Here is a 19,034-nt window from a genome sequence, read left to right on the forward strand (position 1 = left end):
GAGAGAAGGTATTTAGCCGTTTAGATTTACTAAAATTATTGCTTTTCCATGTTCTGTGGGAGTCCAGATATAATGAATGCTGGGCCTGGGTTTATATAATAACGTGCATAGCGAGTTATTAATGAGTTCTAGCAATCAAACTTAGATCAGAGAAGCAGTACAAAAGGTTTTAGTTATAGCTACACTATAGCGTGCATTGGTAAAATCGTTTACATCGAATTTAACATTTTTTAAATGAAAGGGCTGTTAAGCATCCAAAAGATAGAGAGGCGAGTATAGTAAAAGCAGGGCAATCGCTTATATCACTACAGGCGTTCCCTGGGTTACAAACACCTGACTTACCAACGACTCCTACTTACAAACAGAGGGAGACAACAACAGGAAGTGAGAGGAAATCTACCCCTAGGAAGGGAAATTCACTCCTGTAATACCACGTACACATGACCGTAATTTTGGTCATAAAAAACTCTGATGGTTTTCCTGACAGAATTCCGACGGGATTTTGCTCAAGCTGTCTTGCATACACACGGTCACACCAAATTCCGACCATCAAGAACTTGGTGACGAACAACACATGCGACGGGACTATAAAAAGGAAGTTCAATATACAGTAGCCAATAGCTTCCATCTCCTAGTTGAATCTGAGCATGCGTGAGTTTTTGAGTGTTGGAATTGCATACACACACAAGTTTTTCTGTCGGAAAAATTGAGAACATGCTCTCAAATTTTTCCTGGAGGGAATTCGGCCAGCTAACACGGTCGAATTTTCAGATGAAAAGCTCTCATCAGTCTTTTGCTGGCCGAAATTTTGATTGTGTGTATGCGGCATAAGAGTTATTATAGGAAAAAGGTATCTCTACTGATGCTTTATCACCAATCCTTGTTTCCACAACAACCCAAAATTTTCAAAATCCAATTGTCATAGGAACAGAAATTGAGGTGAAATCTTCTGAACAGGGGCACAGACGGCAAAACAAATGTTACAGGGGTGTTAACCGCTTCAGCCTCAGAAGATTTTACCCCCTTCCTGACCAGAGCACTTTTGCGTTTCGTCACTGCGATGTTGCACCCAAACAAAATTGATGTCTTTTCCCACAAATTTTTGCGCTATAAACAAAAAAAAAAGAGTGTAAATTTTGAAAAAAACTCAATATTTTTTACTTTTTGCTATAATAAATATCCCCCAAAAATATATAAAAAAAACATTTTTTTCCTCAGTTTAGGCCGATATGTATGCTTATACATATTTTCAGTAAAATAAAATAAATAAATCGCAATAAGCGTATATTGATTGGTTTGTGCAAAATTACAGCGTCTACAAAATAAGGGATAGTTTTATGGCATTTTTATTATTAATTTTTACTAGTAATGGCAACGCTCTGCAATTTTTATCAGGACTGCTACATTATGGCGGACACATCGAACAATTTTGACACATTTTTGGGACCATTGGCATTTTTACAGCAATTAGTGCTATACAAATGCATTGATTACTAAAAAATGTCACTGGCTGGGAAGGGGACAATCAAGGGATTAATGTGTTCCCTAGTGTGTGTTCTAACTGAAGGGGGGGGGGGGCTGTGTAGGGGAAGAGAAGGATTGCTGCTCATACTTTGTATGAACAAATGACCTGTCACTTTTCCCCTCAAAGAACAAGAAACTGTGTGTTTACACACACAGATGCAGGTTCTCTGTGTGCCCCGAATGAGCGTGGGAGCCCGGAGGTGATCGGGACCGCTGGGCACTCACATTAGCTCCATGGGCAAGCAGGGTGTGCGCATGCGTGCCGCTGTGGCCACAGGGCGAAGTGACGTTACATAATGTTGTTTCACCCAGCCAAGCCATTCTGCCGCTGTACAGTTGCCACGGTTGGTCGGCAAGTGGTTAACCTTTCCCTATGCTATCTAAAAAAAAAATTCAATTTTGGAGCTACACTTAAAAAAAATGTACCTGTTCTGACTTACAAACAAACTCAACTTAAGAACAAACCTACAGACCCCATCTTGTTTGTAATCCGGGGAATGCCTGTACCTGCATTTCACATGTAGATATGGCACACTCCCAGTGCAGGATTTTGACACATTTATGTAAGAGCTGTGAATAGAAATATTTAAAATGTATTTGAAACCTGAATATTAATTTATTTTTCCAGTTGCTTACAGCAAATTCCAGCATTTCTAACAAGAGCAATGTTAAGCAATGCAGGCATAAGGTACTCAGGACTGAGAAAGAACAGGTTATCAAACTTGTCACACTATAGTTAGAGGCCTAGATTAGTGACTCCCTTGAGGTATTAGTCTGATGTATTATACAGCTTGTCCTGCAGATCCTACACTTACATTCCATGTAATGGGATTTGTACTGATTATGCCTAAAATAACACCATTCTGCACTGTTACAAGTGACTAGTTAGAATAGCGAGATGACGTGTTTTAAGTCTGAGATTTATATGTCACAATTCTTAGCAGCAATACTTTCCATATTCTGGTTAGATGCACAGTGAATTTCCCTTTGCTTTAGCTGACTGCAGGATGCTCCCAGTCACTGCGGGGTCAGCTGGACTTCAGTCAGGAAATGCTGCTGTATCATCTTACAGGGCGGGTAGGGAATACAGATCTTAAAACAGGCAAGGGTTTAGATTACCTTTCATTGCTTATACAGCAGTACTTCATATCCTGTTATCTGTCAGCATCAAGAGTTCCTCTTTATAGGAGCAAAGGTTTATGACTCAAAACTATTTTTTTTCTTAGCTAGCAATTGGAAACAGTCTCTGATTTTAGTATTAAAAAAATGGAAGCAGCTATGAACCTATTACATGTTAAGATAGCACATTTTATGAGCTACATATGAACTAATTAAATATGTCAGATAACTAAAATGAGCCATATTAAAACGTTTCACAAACATAGATGCACATAAATTGGATGGCTATATACACACTATTGGGTAGTGGACAGGAGTCAATCTTCATTGGGTTCAATGGGCCGCTGTGCATTCACTGACTGCACACATTGGCGATTCGGATATGTATTTATTTTTCTTTGTGAGGTGGGTCCTCCTCGGAGACCAATGGACCCTCTGGGATACCAGCCATTTGGTTATCTATTGGGAGCAGTTTCTATATATGGCTAAACGACTCTGAATGGTTGTTTTGTTTTTGGTTATCTATTTGACTGCTGGCTACCTTGAGATATTTTTATTGCCACCTTATACAAGGGGAATACTCAACAGCGATTTGCACATCCTTCATATGTGAAATTGGTATGTAGTCCATGGCCATATGGTGCTTTTCAGCATATCACATGTGACGTTGGCTGGCACTCTCTAACCTGCTCTATTCCCATGGACTGCTATCCTTGGTTTGGGATCCATTATGTGTCACCCCATAGCCTGAGCCAACAGGGCATGTTCACTAGGCTTTGAGTCAAATGAAGAAACACTGAAGCCCAGAAGAATGTGGCTGTAGCTGCGAAACATGTAGGAATTCCTTATATCTATTTGACCATTGTTATGTGTGGTTTTTATTTATGGTGGGAGTATACTGCCCACCTTATGTACAATACATTTTTTTTTTTGTAATAAAGATGAGGTTTTAGAATATATTTTGTATCTTTGCAATATCAGACATACTAGGAGGCCATCATTTAACACCCATTGCCTTCTACATTTCTATTTTTGATTCAATATTTTTGGGTTGATGGTCTCCTTGTATTAAGCTGGATGAGCTAATAAGATATGCTCCTCTACACACCATTTCTGTCTCGAAACGTTTGGCTAAGCAGATTCTGCAGTCACTGGCACAAGGCACCCCTTCCCCCACAATCTTTGACACCCCTCCTGGCCAGCAGCATCCTGGCAACCTATGACACACCACAGCCCAGTCCAGTGCTTTCGCTTAGCATTCAGAAGAAGCTAGTCTGGAGTCTGCCTCTGCCCAAACCTGCTCTGCCTTCAAGAATCTTCACCTTTTCCAGAAAATAACCTATGCAGCCCAGTTAAGAGGCCCCTGTAGATATTCTAAAACGCTGTAGCTTTTTAAAATGTTCATTAATGTTATTGATATAACTTTAGACCTTTTGGGCCCCCCAGAATCCTGGCCGAAAATTTCCCAGTTAACAATCCCCAATACCTGTTGACATGGAATAGTTGGAGGTCTGTAGCACTTTGGTGACAGCATGAGGTTGGTTCTGTGGCATCATCACAGTGCCATAGTTTCTCTTCCTCCATGCAGCCACAAGAGTGCCACAGTCCCTCACCCGTACCACTGCAGCCTGACTGAGAACTGTGCTTGTACAAACCTATTCCATATGGCCTCATTCTGTACACTCTGCTGTGCACTCCTTATTCCACATAGCCTCATTCTAATACGCAAGTCATCTGAGACCCTCTTTAATCACAGCCCTTCAATCCATGTCCAATATTCAGCCCAATGGAAAGCAAACCCAGTTTTTGTTGTGCAACACTATATGCAGCGCATTTTATTTTTCTCTAGGGAGGGGGACCAACTTATGATCTTGCACATAGATCCACTGCATGTAGAAAATGTCAATGGTAAAATAGACTGTATTAAATGTAGGTAAAGGAGAGCTAACCATGGACAGATGGATTACTTTTGAATTAGGGATTGCACTGAGCATGAAGGGACCTTTTGGTTTGGCATATATGGTTAGTAATACGAGTCTATGACTGCTATTCATAGCACCTGTTTAGTTAATGCCATTGTCCAGATCCCTAGAGTTTTTTTAGGACAGGAAACCTGCACAACCATGTACAAATGAGCATTATTATGAAGCAAGGTAAAGGTCATCAAGCTGTGCCATGACCTTACATGCCCTTATTACATACACGACAAAAAATATATGGCCACAAAACATAATCATGTTAGTAGCTTTCTCCCCCTGAGCCTCTGAGAAATATCTTCCATGTATCTGCCAAGGTATGGCAGCATCCTACTTCTGGTCATCGTATGTATATGATCAGTGGTTACCTTTAAATAGTCCCATGTGTCAAGGACTCACCAGATATAAAGACCCACTAGATGTTGTATCATTTTTCTCATTTGGATAAATGATCAGTATGCATATAGGGATTTCTGACTTTTCTCAAACTTTTTTGAATTAAACGTTCATTCTAAATCAGTGAGCAGTGGGTCACCATACCAGCCAGGAAACTACCATTTCCATATCGGGGGCAGTTATGCCAACACCACTTTTACTTATGACAGGTTCACATTAACTGCACCACAAATGCCCAAACGTGAGCAAGATCTAATACTTTCAGAATACCAAAAACGTCACTGCTTTCAGACATTTTAGTTTTACCAAATTGGCATTTACAAATGAACTAGCTTTTTTAATGTTAATTTATCTTTATATCATAGCATACAAGCTATTAATTATCTTCATATTTTATTATTTAAAAAAATAATAATAAATTACATAAAAGCATAAAAGGGAACCTGTGGTATCTCCTCCAATCCATCTGCAAGAATTGTGAAACACAATGAAAATAAACATTTGTAGAGCTATGTAGTTACAATGTGTGGTTCTTGTTCCTAAAACAAACATCTAGGATGTATTTAATAGGAATAGAAAACTTCAATTGAAAGCTTCAAAGCATTTAAGGATAATTTCACCCAAAAGTGATAGCTTACTTATTGATGGAACCTGGTAGGCTAAATTGGCTTCTGGCTTTTTATACTGTATGTCTTCACTACTACAACAGCAAAATCTTTCTTCCAGAGTTCCAAACTGTTCAAGTCCACTTGGGAAATTAGAGTTTTCACACCTACTTGTGGGCACACTCATTATAGTCGCACCCAGTAACCAAAGTGTAGATTACTCACCAATGCATTTCAAGACACTGTTGGGTGGTTTACTTCCAAAGCACATACCAAAAACTGCAATATTCAATTGGGGTGGACTGATGCTTTAAAATGCACTTTCAAATGCTTGTTCCTGATGTAAGATGGGTTTTACCCAAAAAACACTATTACTGCACTGGCATATATAGCAAAATTGTGTTTTGTTTTTTTTTGGTTTTGTTTTTGTTTAGGAAGAAGAAGAAGAAATAAAACTTGAAATAAACATGCTGAAGAAGTACTCACATCACAGAAACATTGCTACGTACTATGGAGCGTTCGTCAGGAAAGGCTTAGCAGGCCAGGATGACCAACTATGGGTAATTGAAAATGTTAACACCTACATAGCATTATTAATGAAAATGGATAATGTTATTTACTTGGTGGATCCATGTGCATTATCCAGTTCCATGAAGGATCTGATAATTTGATGTCCCTATTACATTTCTATACTAAATAAGGCCACTTAACAGGTTCTGGGCATACAAACAATAGGATAATATGGCACACTCAGGATATGGCTGTATACTACTGGCAACAAGGGGGTGGGCAATCAAACTGGTCAATAGAATAAGTCCATATATGTCATTCTCCATGTGAGGAGAATAATATGCTGTCTTTAGGAAGCTGCCAGTTCAAAAGTTAGAAGAGACTCTGGAACATAGTAAAAGACAAAGAACAGTGCCCTCTAAATGCAACAATTATTTTAATAGTAACAAGTAAGATTAAAATTACTCACAAATGAGCGACATTTTTCCAGCATGGGTGTATATAATATAAGTTAAGATTCATCCATGCTGTTCTGGGATAGTGCTGGGCATCACTGGCTGGTGGAGGCGATCTGCGGTCTGGCTACAATCCAGCTCACAGCAGATCGAGGATCGGCGATGCTCTCTGCTCTCTGATGATGTCACTTCCTGGAATGGAGTCGACGGGCAGTGCTTCACGTTCGGAGCATGCATGCTCCTTCCTCAGGCTTTGCTGGTAGCCATCTTGGTGTAGGCTAATTTACTATACAGTGGAGGGGAACTGAACGACTAATACGTCCAGTAATGATAGCGACTGATGGAACACAGCTTAATAACAATACTATCTTTTAAAAAAACACAGCAATACACTAAGGTTGTACTGTCTTTTTTAAAAGGATATGCATGCCTCCTGCATGTATCTTTACCTGACAAATGTCTCCCCTCTGTCTGTTATGACGCAAACTGCATATTCTGTGGGTGGGTCTGTTGTCTGGAGCTTGGTGAGTGGAGTCGTGATGTCAGTAGACTCCCCGCCCACTTCTACACTCCTCTTGTCAATATGCATTTTCTCCTGTGTATTTCTTACACTGAACTGCTATGATCTCTAACATCCAGTGAAAAGACAGGAAAGTAACCACATGACTTCAGCATGCCCAATCATGCTGAGGTGTGGAACATCGAATTCTGGCAGAAGAGCAGAAGAAAGGAGTGGGAGGGATAAAAATAATAATGCATGTCTCTTAGGCTAGTGCATGAGATATGTAAATCACCTGTCATTCACAGCAAGGAGGAGGATTTGACAAAGTATTTCTCTGTTTGTCAAGATTTATCTCACTGAACAATAAAACAGGATTGCTCAGAGCTGGATTAACTCTTTGTGGCAAGACTGGGCTCAAATCATAGGAAATCGTATACTCTACATTATGACATCAAAAAAATAAAAAATAAATTGTGTTTACAGCCACTTTACCTTGTATTATATACACCCATGCTGTAAAAATGCTGATCGTTTGTGAGAGTTTTTAATCTTACTTTTTACTATTAAAATAGTTAACTTGCTGCATTTAAAAGGCACTGTTCTTTGCCTTTAACAGGTTCTGGGCAGACTGAGCTTTTTAAGTGCATTTCTACTTTTACAGCCAAATTAGGATAATACTGACTTAATATTGGTTGCACGTTCTCACTCGTGTATCATAACTTATTAATATTTAATAAGTTAATTTAATAAAAATAAATATTTAAAAATTGCTACTTACATTTTTACTTGCTCTTTAAAAAAAAAAGCCAAAGTTGAAGTGCTTCCCTGCTACTGTATGTAATATTAAAGTAGAACTGAAGCCACATTTTATTTTTTATTTTGGATAGCGTAGGGAAGAGTTATAACACCTGTCTTTTTGGCATCTGCGACCCATTGAAAAGACTTCCCTTCACTTCCTGTCCTATAGTCACAACAGGAGGTGAGGAAATCCCTCCAAATTAAAGAAAATCCCTAGTGGTAACCAAAGTCATCAAAGTTGGTGTCCAAGTGGGAAGATTATTGCCCTATTTCTGTTCTCGTGACCACTCACAATTTGGGATTTTCTTTTGCCTTCAGTCACCAGAAAAATAGGGTGAATCTCCCTGATAGGTGTTGTAATCCCTCTCCACTCAATCTAAAATGAAATAAAAGTTTTCTGTCAGTCATGAGAGAGTGAGTGAGTGAAATATTTGTATAGCGCACAACGCAAACTGAATTGCCTCAAGGTGCTGTGAAGAGCTTAGTTGTCCAACTTCTAGAAGAGGAAGGTCTTGAGTTTTTTCCTAAAGGCCTGGTGGTTTTCTTCCAGGCGGATGTTGGTTGGTAGCGCATTCCATAGCTGTGGTCCTTGGACAGCGAATCTCCGTTCCCCCTTAGATTTGTACCGAGATTTTGGAATGAGGAGGAGGTTTTTGTTAGATGATCGAAGACTGCGGTTTGGTGTGTAGCGTTAAGAAGGAGGCGGAGAAGTTTTTGTTTACCATAAATAACCCCCGTCTATACTGTGCTGCCACATCTCATTCTTACTTGTAAACTTGATCTGAACACTGCTATAATAAAGGGTTAAAGAACTCAGGGCTTGTGTCCTGCAATGTATGTTAATGATGGAAGCTCAATCTTTTCCCATTTTGTCCCCTTCCGCTTTCATTTTTAAATTGTTCAGAATAGCTTGTAGTCTGTCCAAAGACCTACTCCAAAGAAATTAGAAAGATAAGAAATATTTTTTTAGGGTATTCTCAATTTTGATGTGAAAATACACAGAGTCATCATGCATCATGTACAGCCTGTGTGTTTTTTTTTAATTACCAAAAAGGTTGAAAAAAGTAAAAAAAAAAACAGCTAGGATTCAGAAAAAAATGGGAATCCATAACCACAGCACAATACCAATGTCTACAAGCACAGGTTTATTTTTTCCCTCTCTTCTAATTTGCCAAGCTACTTTCAAGAGTTCAGGCTTCTTTTAAAAGGCCAAAGACCCATAGTGCTATTTGGAAGTAATAACTTTGTTTCAGGTCATGTTGCCTAAATGGAATAGCAAGACCTACAGTTCATGTTTACGAAGAATCCAACTTTCTAAGCGTTTTCCCTTAACTTTATAAAACAAACTACAACGATGAAGTCACCCGAGTTGGTATATTTTTCTGTGGGCATTGCTGCTGGATAAAATGTATTGTGTCTTACAGCTGGTAATGGAATACTGTGGAGCAGGGTCTGTTACAGACTTGGTGAAAAAGACAAAAGGGAACTGCTTTAAGGAAGACTGGATTGCATACATTTGCAGAGAAGTTCTAAGGGTGAGCTCCTACATTTTAATGTAAAAGACTGAATAAATAATTGTATATAAATAGGCAAAAGTGTTTACCATTATTTATCTATACTTCTAATCAATGCTATGCTAAACACTTTTGAATATTAATGCTTTTTTGTAGTAGAACCTCCATTTTACGACCTTCCATTTTTGGTCTTACTGGGGGGGGGGGGCACTCCTGTAACCATTCACTGGATCCAGGCTTTGCACTATTTATCTTTCATTAGCTTAAAAGCAATGATCTCCAAACTGCGACCCTTTCCTGCCACAAATGCCAATGATGTGGCATCATTCATCCCACTGATGCCAATGATGGGGCATCATTCATCCCATTGATGCCAATGATGGGGCATCATTCATCCCACTGATGCCAATGATGGGGCATCATTCATGCCACTGATTCCAATGATGGGGCATCATTCATTCCACTGATGCTAGTAATGTGGTACTATTCTGCCCACTGATAACGATAGGGCAATATTTCTCAAACTGATACCAGAGATGGGGGTACTATTCCTCCCACTGACACCAACAATGCAGCACTATTCTTGCCACTGATACCAATGATGAGGCATCATCCTTCCAACTGATACTAATGATTACATACTATTCCTCCCACTGATACCAATTATGAGGCATTGTTTCTCCTCCTACTGACCACAGAATGCAATTTTATGACATTTTTATACTCCTACTAACCACCAAGCCTAAGGCAATGTTTACTCCTGCTGACGCTGAGGCATTTTCTACTTCCACTGGCCACAGTCCCATCCTCCTCAAGTCTGAACGACAGTAAATCAGCCCTTTGTTTAGAGTGTTTGGAGACCCCTGGCTTTATGTAACAGTCTGAGTAATACCTGCCACTTCTTAATACGTGGGAGCATATGACTTGCTCAGCTGTGACAGAAGCCATCAGTAGGCCCAACTCTGGCGCAATGCCATCTCAGGTCACTAACAGACAATTTCAGGGGCGGATGAGCAAGAAGCTATGGGAAAGCAGAGATAAAGTATCGGGGGGAGGGGGGGTGAGGGGGGTGCCCTTTGCAGACACACACAGTTTGCTCTGCCTGGATTATTGATTCATACATTTAAAGGAGATGGTAGGTGTATCCCACAATTATAGCCAAATGTTCAGCCTGTTTTCAAACTCCTTGCTAATTGCTTTTCCAGAATTCCCATTGTTATCCTAAGTGACTTAGCATGCATCTCTCTGCTCTTATGGTCTTAGTTTTTTCTATCTGCTATTGAATCTCATTTTACAAAACAGCTCACCTCATTGGCCATAATTTAGATTATTCTTACCAGTAATTCGTTTTAATGGCAGTCCACGAACCCAGAGATCGCCAACTGGCATGAAGCAGAGTTTTAAAATTCTCCACCCTATCAAATCTTTTCAGTGTATTGCAAAGAACAAGGTACAGGTACAACATTATTATTTTTAAATATAAAGGAAGGATTAACCCTGGGCTGTCATGGAGGAATCACAGAAAGGCAATTACATCAATTTCATCCTCCACAAAACTTATGAGCTAAGAAATGTAGATAACCAACTACAAAGCAGCAGTTCTAAATTATTTATGAAGTCAACTATTAGAATAAAGTGTAAACCTTGAAGTCCTGGCTGTTAGATTCCTCCATCCAACATATACAGAGCACAGATGGATGAATCTCTGCAGGTCTAATCTTTTCTGACAGCAGCTTGAACCAGCTGTCAAAATACCCAAACAGCGGTTGCATCTAATTGGATGCAGCTGCTCTTTGGTCAACAGTTTTCTGCCTGGCTCATTACATTTTTCAATCAAACCAGGTCAAATTGGGGGGTCCACAAAGCCACCTACCAAGTAAACTTAGTCAGCTTCATCAGGAAAAAGCTGAAATTCAAACAGTGTATTGGTCAGCTTTACACTACAGGTGTGAAAATACATTTCCTTCACAAAGACAAATTTGTATCTAGTAAGATTTCAATCTAGGGGAAAGATAAGGCCTACAATAAAGCTTATACAGCACGCTGTAGTAGGAAGATAAGCTCTAGTATGCAACCAACATATTCCACAGTCTTGTGTAAGAATGAGACCTAGTATGAAGTTCACAATCAAGTGAAAGCATGGGGCATAGCATACATCCTACCTAATCTATGGTCTAACAAGATGAGGCCTAGCATACAGCTTAACAATTTAAGTCTAGTAGGAAGAGCAGGTTTAACAGTAAGCCATTCCAGGCCAGTCTAGTTGAAGGATGAAGCTTAGCATATTTGTACTATAATGTTATGTTCTGAAGTACCATAATCTTTTTCTGAAATCAAGTAGGTGCTCCCACTTGAAGTTTTCGTTTCTTCTGAGCTTGCATGCCTGGTCTAGTGGAATGATGCCTAGCATACAGCTTATGCTGCCCACAGTCCAGAATGATAAGTCCCAAATACAGCCTTCCCTAACAACAGTCTAGTGACATGATGCCTAGCACACACTGCCTAACCTAACCCAGACTATAGTAGGAAAATTACGTCTAGCATTCAGCTAACCCAAGTTAATTTAGTGGCAAGTTGAAGCTTAGTTTACCACCTAAGAACCTGACAGACTAGTGGGAGGAGGAGACCTAGCTTACAGCCTAAGAAGCCCACAGTCTAGTAGGTGCATGTATGTTGTAATACGTTTCCTAAGTCACACTACAAAGACATTAAAATGGTTGCATGTCTCAAGGATTTACAACCAACTTTTACTAAATCCTGGACAGTGGACTTGGGGTATGAGAGCTCCACTAAGGAATGGCAAACTTCTTTCTTATTTACACACAAATCTTTCATTTCCTGCTATGTTCAGCAGAAGACGTTTAAAATCTTAGCACACTCCATAGGGCTTTCCCTTCCACTCCTAGCATATGTTGGAGGTGTGGTCAAGAGAGGGGTACTTTTTGCCACATCTGGAGGGATTGCTCCAAAGTACATCCATTTTGGCAGCCTATTTTTTATATCTATAAATCAGAATAAATCTGTACGACCCTCCCTGGAAATAGCTTTATTCTCTATATTGCCTGGATTGATGGCTTCCCAGAAAAGAAGCTTTTCAGACCCCTTTCACACTGGGAGAGGTTTTCAGGCGCTTTAGCGCTAAAAATAGCGCTCGGTAAAGCACCTTAAAAATGCCTCATCTGCAGTCCCAGTCTGAAAGTCCAAGTGTTTTCACACTGGGGCACTGAGCTGGCAGACGTAAAAAAAAAAGTCCTGCAAGAAGCATCGCTCCTCCACCGCTCCTGCCCATTGAAATGAATGGACACCGCTGCCGAAGTGCATGTAAAACGCTTTGGAAGCGGCTCTACACGGGCGCATTTAACCCTTTGCTCGGCCAGTAGAGGGGAGTAAAAGCACCCTCTCTGCTAGCAGCCAAAAAGCGCTGCTAAAACTATGGTAAAGCGCCGCTTAAACTAGCGGCGCTTTACCACTAACGCGGTGGCGGCTGTAATGTGAAAGGGCGCTTAATGTTTTTTTCCTTTTGGCAGCTAGACAACGTATGGACAGGTAGGCAGAACAAAACTCTGGATAGCCGCACACTGGAAAAATACTTGAAATCCCGTGTTCTTTTTAAAAAAAAGGTATATCAAGAAACAATAGCCTCGACACTGAACATTTTGAGTCAAAACGCTTTGGTATATATAGATTAATTTTTCCTCATCTGACTCCCTCAAAACATTTTGTTTTCACTTTGGGGACCCGTCTCTATTTCCCCAGTGGTTGACTGAAATTAAGGACTTTTTTTTATAGATTTAGGTTTACTTTTTTTTGTAGGACGGGATCCCCCTCCAAGTGGGCACTCTCTTCCCATTTTCCCCATATTCTCCCTGGCCTTGGGACCTCTTCATGAGTCATGCTTTCTATCCTCCCTGGCTCTGTATTCTCTTTCTCCGCTTACTTGTTCTTCCTACTATATCACCTCATCTTTTTCTTCTCCTCTTGTTTTCCCAAATGGTATGTAACCATTCTACCCTGTTTCCCCGAAAATAAGACCTAGCGTGATTGTCAGTGATGGCTGCAATATAAGCCCTACCCTCCAAATAAGCCCTAGTTAAAGTCCTTGCAGGTCTTATTTTCAGGGTAGTGCTTATTTTTGGGGAAACAGGGTAGAGCTTATTTGTGGGGTAGGGCATGTATTGCAGCCATCACCGACAATCACGCTAGGTCTTATTTTCGGGGAAACAGGGTACGATTATTGCAATTTGACTAGAGCCTTATACCTCCCATCCTTGAACCTATTTCTTTGGGATACTGGTTTATATACTTATCATACATACTTTATGATCTTCGTCACATATGTTTGATTTACCATATGATAATTCTTGTTCTATGTATACGGACAAATGCTTCAACCTTGTTGGATTTTAATCTTATTCCTCTACCAATGTTCATCTCATTGGCTAATTTCTGTGCCGTTTTGATTTACTGACCACTTAATAAAAACATCTTTGACTATAAACGGTTACGTGCTTAGGTTTAAAAAAAATTAATTAAATGTATATTAAAATTGTAAAGATCTGTGACGATTTTAAAGTGGGCCTAGATGAGCTCCTGCAGGTCCAGTTGCATGCGACTTTCTGCAAAGTTGGCCCCTTTCACACATGCGGACCGTTCAGATCCACCTGTCAGTTTTTTCAGGCGGATCTGAACGGTCACTCCATACAGCTCTATGGAGCGTTGGATGTCAGCTGTGACATGTCCGCAAAATCGAGACAGATGGATGTCCTATTTTCCATCTGTCTGCCAGATCTGATGAAAACGGACAGGCGGTCCGTAATCATCAAATCCCCCCATAGGGGAGAGTGGATTCTCTGACAGGTCCGTGCCTGCACAGAGACAGACTTGTCATCCCCCGGCTCAGTGGGGATCAACGGAGCGATCCCCATTGAGCAAGCGGATTCGTGAAAACAGAGAGCCCCGTGTGAAAGAGGCCTAAAGAAAATGTTTTCTCCTGCATGCAGCAAACTGATGACACCTCAGTCTAGGCAAAGTTGCTTGAATGAAGCTTAAGAACCTCTTCTGAATGATGAAATTTCAATGTTAAATTAATCTAGCTCTGAGCTGTTTTATCTGCTACCATAATACGCTCCTACCACAACTGTGAGTTATATACTGCTATATGCAGCTTCCAATTTTCTGCAGAGTAAATGCTAAATCAGTTCTCTTTTCAGGGTCTGGCTCACCTGCATGCTCACCATGTAATCCATCGAGATATTAAAGGTCAAAATGTTCTTCTCACAGAAAATGCAGAAGTGAAGCTTGGTAAGTTTAACTCTAGAAAATGCACATACTGGGAGTCCACAGACTTTTATTCCATTAAAACAAAAACTATGTATTTTGGTAAATATAATTTTCCTTTTGTATTATTTTTATGAAAGCTACAGCTAAGTGAAACATTTTTCAACATACAGGCACATTAGCACAGTAAATAAATGTGCCTTACTTGTCAAAAGTAGGTTTTAAATTGCGTTCTTCTCACAAGCAAAACATGCAAAACTAAAGTGTATGTAAACTCTAAAAGAATTTATTTTATTTGCTCCCTTTGTGGTCTTTTAAATGCAATTGAAGTGTTTTTGTTATAACTGTACAATAAGTGTATTCCTTAAACTTATAAAAATACTAAATAAAATGGATTCAACACATTATGGATATAAATACAATTAAATTAAACCATTTAAATTGAACTCCACATATACAGCTTAATGCATCTTTAAAAAAAAAAAAAAAACACTAACAATATATTGCAGCTGCGTTACATGGAAAAAGATTTGTATTTCTGTCCATCCAATCTGGAAATTTGCACAGACCTGTCAGTTTATACATCCAGGTTGACTTCCCTACTCTTCTATGTGGTTGCAAAAGAGACTGTAAACAATTCCCTCTCCTGGTTCCTGTGCCACCGAACACTCCTCAAGATGAATTATCGAGCGCTATCAATGACACAGAGGATAGGCACTCCCAAAAGGGCCTGGCTGCTGAAAAAAAAACATATTTGACCTTTTGTACAAGAAAAATTAGGTCACCACCTTGCTTCTAACTTGTGATGGGACAATAAATAAGCAGTAGAAATCCACTCTACTGCTCATGCTGCTCTCTCTTCCTATCACCATGTTACTTGTGATAGCACTGTACATACAGTATACCTGATTTTCTCCAAGTCAGGGTCGGTGCAAGGATTTTTGTCTACATAGGGGAAGGTGCATTTTGGTGAACAGGCCCGAGTCAAGGAGCCCAGTGACGAAAAAAATTCTGCCACTCGGCTCCACTAACTTGCCTAGCAGGGGGGCACTAGTGTGGGCACCTGGGGACAATTGCCCCAAATCTCAAGTGAGGTACCCAGGGTCACAGATTGCACAAGTGTACCCTCTGTAGCAGCCAGCTTCTCTATGAGATGGGGGGTTTAAGAGGATACTGTATGTGCTAGGGTGTATTTTGGAAGGGGAGAGGACTTGTGCTAAAAGGGGGTTATGAAAATCTGACCCCCCCAGCACAAGTCCCCTCCCAAAGTACCCCCCAAAACACAATATTCTCTTAAACCCCCCAAATCATTAAAACTTGCCCTCCTTCCCTGCATTTCCTCCCCTGCAAGTCTTGTGTTGTATATTCACTGCTATCCCCCTCCTGGCGTCCTCAGGCAGCAGCTTATTGCTTGCAAGGGTCCTGCTCCAAGTGGTGCCTCTCCCCTCCCAATTTGAGTACAGTGGATTAGAATAGGCTAATATCATTCCGATTCATAGATTTAAATATGCTTTTAAATATGTTTCACCATTTTTGATTGAATAAACACTGGGAACAAGAGGTACAAGCCTGGAGAATACTGAATAAGGCCAACCTCACAGCTGCCCTACTCTACAGAAAACGATGACCTTTCATTGATCATACTATACTATGCATAACAGATTGAAACAGATAAATGTCTGCAGTGATATCTCCATAAATTGGTGTGCAGATTCAAATTACTATTTTCTCCAATAAAATGCTAAGGAGAACACAAACATAACCATTTTTCCTAGCTCTGCCAATATGTGGCTCATGCAGAGAACAGGCATATACACAGAACTACAGAAACTACAAGAACACACTGCGGACGGGAACTTGGAACAGTGTAAGGAAAAAAAATGGAGGATTAGTGATTATTTTTGAAGAAATTAAAAGCATAGTCTATGGGAAGTTATTTTTTCAGAGTGCTTAAAAAAAACGTGATGGCAATTGCAGTGCTTTCAAAATGTCTTGCAAAAACCATACGACTTCAAAGCTTCTCAGGCTTAAAAATCTATACTGCAAGAAAACAATAGCAGGTATAAAAATACTAAACACCAAATTAAATAAACACTTCAATATATTCTGAAACAGACTGAATATTTGTTAGCAACCAATGAAATAAGATTGGTTTAGTTAAGCTAACTTTAAGTTTCACTCAGAGAAAACATTTGTTTCTTTGGAACTCTGTTAAACTGACAATCATTTTTGGGTTATTGCTCTTGTAAGTATTGTAAAATGAATTCATTACTAAACAATTGTGTATATTTATTTTATTAAAGTATGGGAATGTTTATTTTATCTTCTCTTCAGCCCCCTTCTTTTCCAACCCCAACTATAACGTACACTCCCATAAACAAACAGCTTTTTTATAATTTGAGAAATACATGTTAAAGCGTTTACTGTGTATAGTTGGCAATATGAGGATTATGGGCATCCATTTTTGTTGGTTACATATGCATACAGTACTCAGTTAATGCTACACAAATTACTGTACATCACTAGTGATGAGCAACCAATGGGTAAACTTCCCTCCCAATAACTTGCAAACTGGATCCCATTATTCCCTTTGCCTTAGTGAGGACTGATGTCAGCGGTGAGTAGACTATAAGTCCTTGTTCATACTGAGCATACTTAGGCATATGCCCATAGAGGGCCGTGTTTACCTACACAAGGATGCACAAGTGTTCTGTGCATCCACCTACAGGTAATCCCATTTATGTTAGTTGGGGTGCAGTAGCTGCATGGACATAGATGCTGCTTCAATTTGACATCCATGCAGCTGCATAGCCCCAAAGGCTCACTGTCTGCAGAAAACCTGTGCAGCCCCATGCAGGTAAACAAGGTCCTCCATAGACATACGCTTTAGTATGCCCTGAGTGGATGAGGCCTAAAATAGGCCCAATCTATAGAATTCCACTTTGCATAAAAGTACGAGTTCCCTTTCATATTGCCGATGACTTTTTGTTACTGCTTGTAGAAGTGGGATTCAATGGAAATTCCACATACATGAGCACTGGGGGATAAAGCATAAACTAAAGAACAAAAACATAATATATTGCAGCTTATTGGCCATAAATGGTTAAAATCTTGACTGATTCAGCAGGGACCAGCCAGGATTCAATTCATGTATGGGCAGACTGGTTGTACTGAAGTCGATCCATCAACCCATCGACTTCAGTTCCCTCAATGTAGCTATAAAACAGTTTTTTTGGTTTTGTTTTTTTGGTTTTGTTTTTTAATTCAATGAAAAGCAGATTTAAAGGGCTTCTTGGAGGGCTTCTGCATACCATTACAGCCTTTTTCAGGTGATTCTATTCTCCAAAATGCCTCATTCTTTAGCACAAATGAAATATTACAGTAATATAAGCTAAACTTGTAATTAAAGCCCTGTTTCAGGAGTTGTATTCTGTCTGAAGGCAAGTTCCGGATTTCTATTGTCTAGGGTCAGACACCACATGGAGAACACATTCCAGAACTGCTCTCTGAAGACTATACAAACTTTTACCAAGTATTCCCAGAAGATTAATCCTGTTTGCCTCTGTAATCGAAAGTAACACAGAACTCTTCCTATACTCACCAGACTGCTGTAAAAACAGACAAAATTGCACAACAAAATTCTGAAGGCTGGCCATAGACAAGTCCATTTTTTTTTGTTCAACCTGCATGTTGAATGAAAAACAAAAATGGACCCAATTCCCCTATCAACTCATTCGAGGTGGATGGGGAAATCCTTCCCACTGTGTCTTTGTAATCTGACAGTGGAAGACTTTAGTACAGGGATATGCAATTAGCGGACCTCCAGCTTTTGCAGAACTACAAGTCCCATGAGGCATAGCAAGACTCTGACAGCCACAAGCATGACACCCAGAGGCAGAGACATGATGGGACTTGTAGTTTTGAAACAGCTGGAGGTCCGCTAATTGCAGATCCCTGCTTTAGTAGATCGACTTCTGTTCTACCACAGTGGCGATACATGGAGGAAAATTCAGCTAGTCCAAATTAAATTGCATGAATTTTGATCCATGTATGGCTAGCTTAAAGTTTAATGTTAAGTTAAAGTGACAGTAAACATTATCCGTTTTCTCCAAAAATAATCCAAACACATATACTATATAATAGCGTTTAGTGTCACATTAGGTGTGAATAGTTACAATGTTTTAGTAGAAACCAAGTTAAAAAAAAAAAAATAAAATGATAAAAAACTGAATTTTTTTCTGTTGGCATTAGACACAGATTTGCCATAATTCCCCAAATGATTTACATCTGTAGGCCCAATGAAAAAAAAAGTTTGTAGTGGACAAATTGCAGAAAGGTTCATCCACGTGTCATCTGAA

At 39.7% G+C, this 19,034-nt stretch overlaps 1 protein-coding gene and 1 long non-coding RNA gene across 3 annotated transcripts in view; one reads left to right on the forward strand and one right to left on the reverse strand.

The window, feature by feature from the left end:
* LOC143986179 (uncharacterized) overlaps positions 1-19,034 on the reverse strand; it is a 457,706-nt gene that overhangs the window by 310,365 nt on the left and 128,307 nt on the right. The window lies entirely within an intron of this gene.
* The window catches only part of NRK (Nik related kinase), a 406,388-nt gene that overhangs the window by 128,423 nt on the left and 258,931 nt on the right, over positions 1-19,034 (forward strand). For both annotated transcript variants that reach the window (XM_077484749.1, XM_077484758.1), the window contains exons 4-6: positions 6,055-6,180; positions 9,310-9,420; positions 14,610-14,700. In XM_077484749.1, coding sequence (XP_077340875.1) covers positions 6,055-6,180; positions 9,310-9,420; positions 14,610-14,700 — 328 coding nt within the window. The remainder of the gene's footprint in view (positions 1-6,054; positions 6,181-9,309; positions 9,421-14,609; positions 14,701-19,034) is intronic.

The sequence above is a fragment of the Lithobates pipiens genome, unplaced genomic scaffold (genome assembly GCF_037356315.1).
Source record: "Lithobates pipiens isolate NorthernLeopardFrog02 unplaced genomic scaffold, aLitPip1_a1.2 Scaffold_1, whole genome shotgun sequence".
Lineage (NCBI taxonomy): Eukaryota > Metazoa > Chordata > Amphibia > Anura > Ranidae > Lithobates > Lithobates pipiens.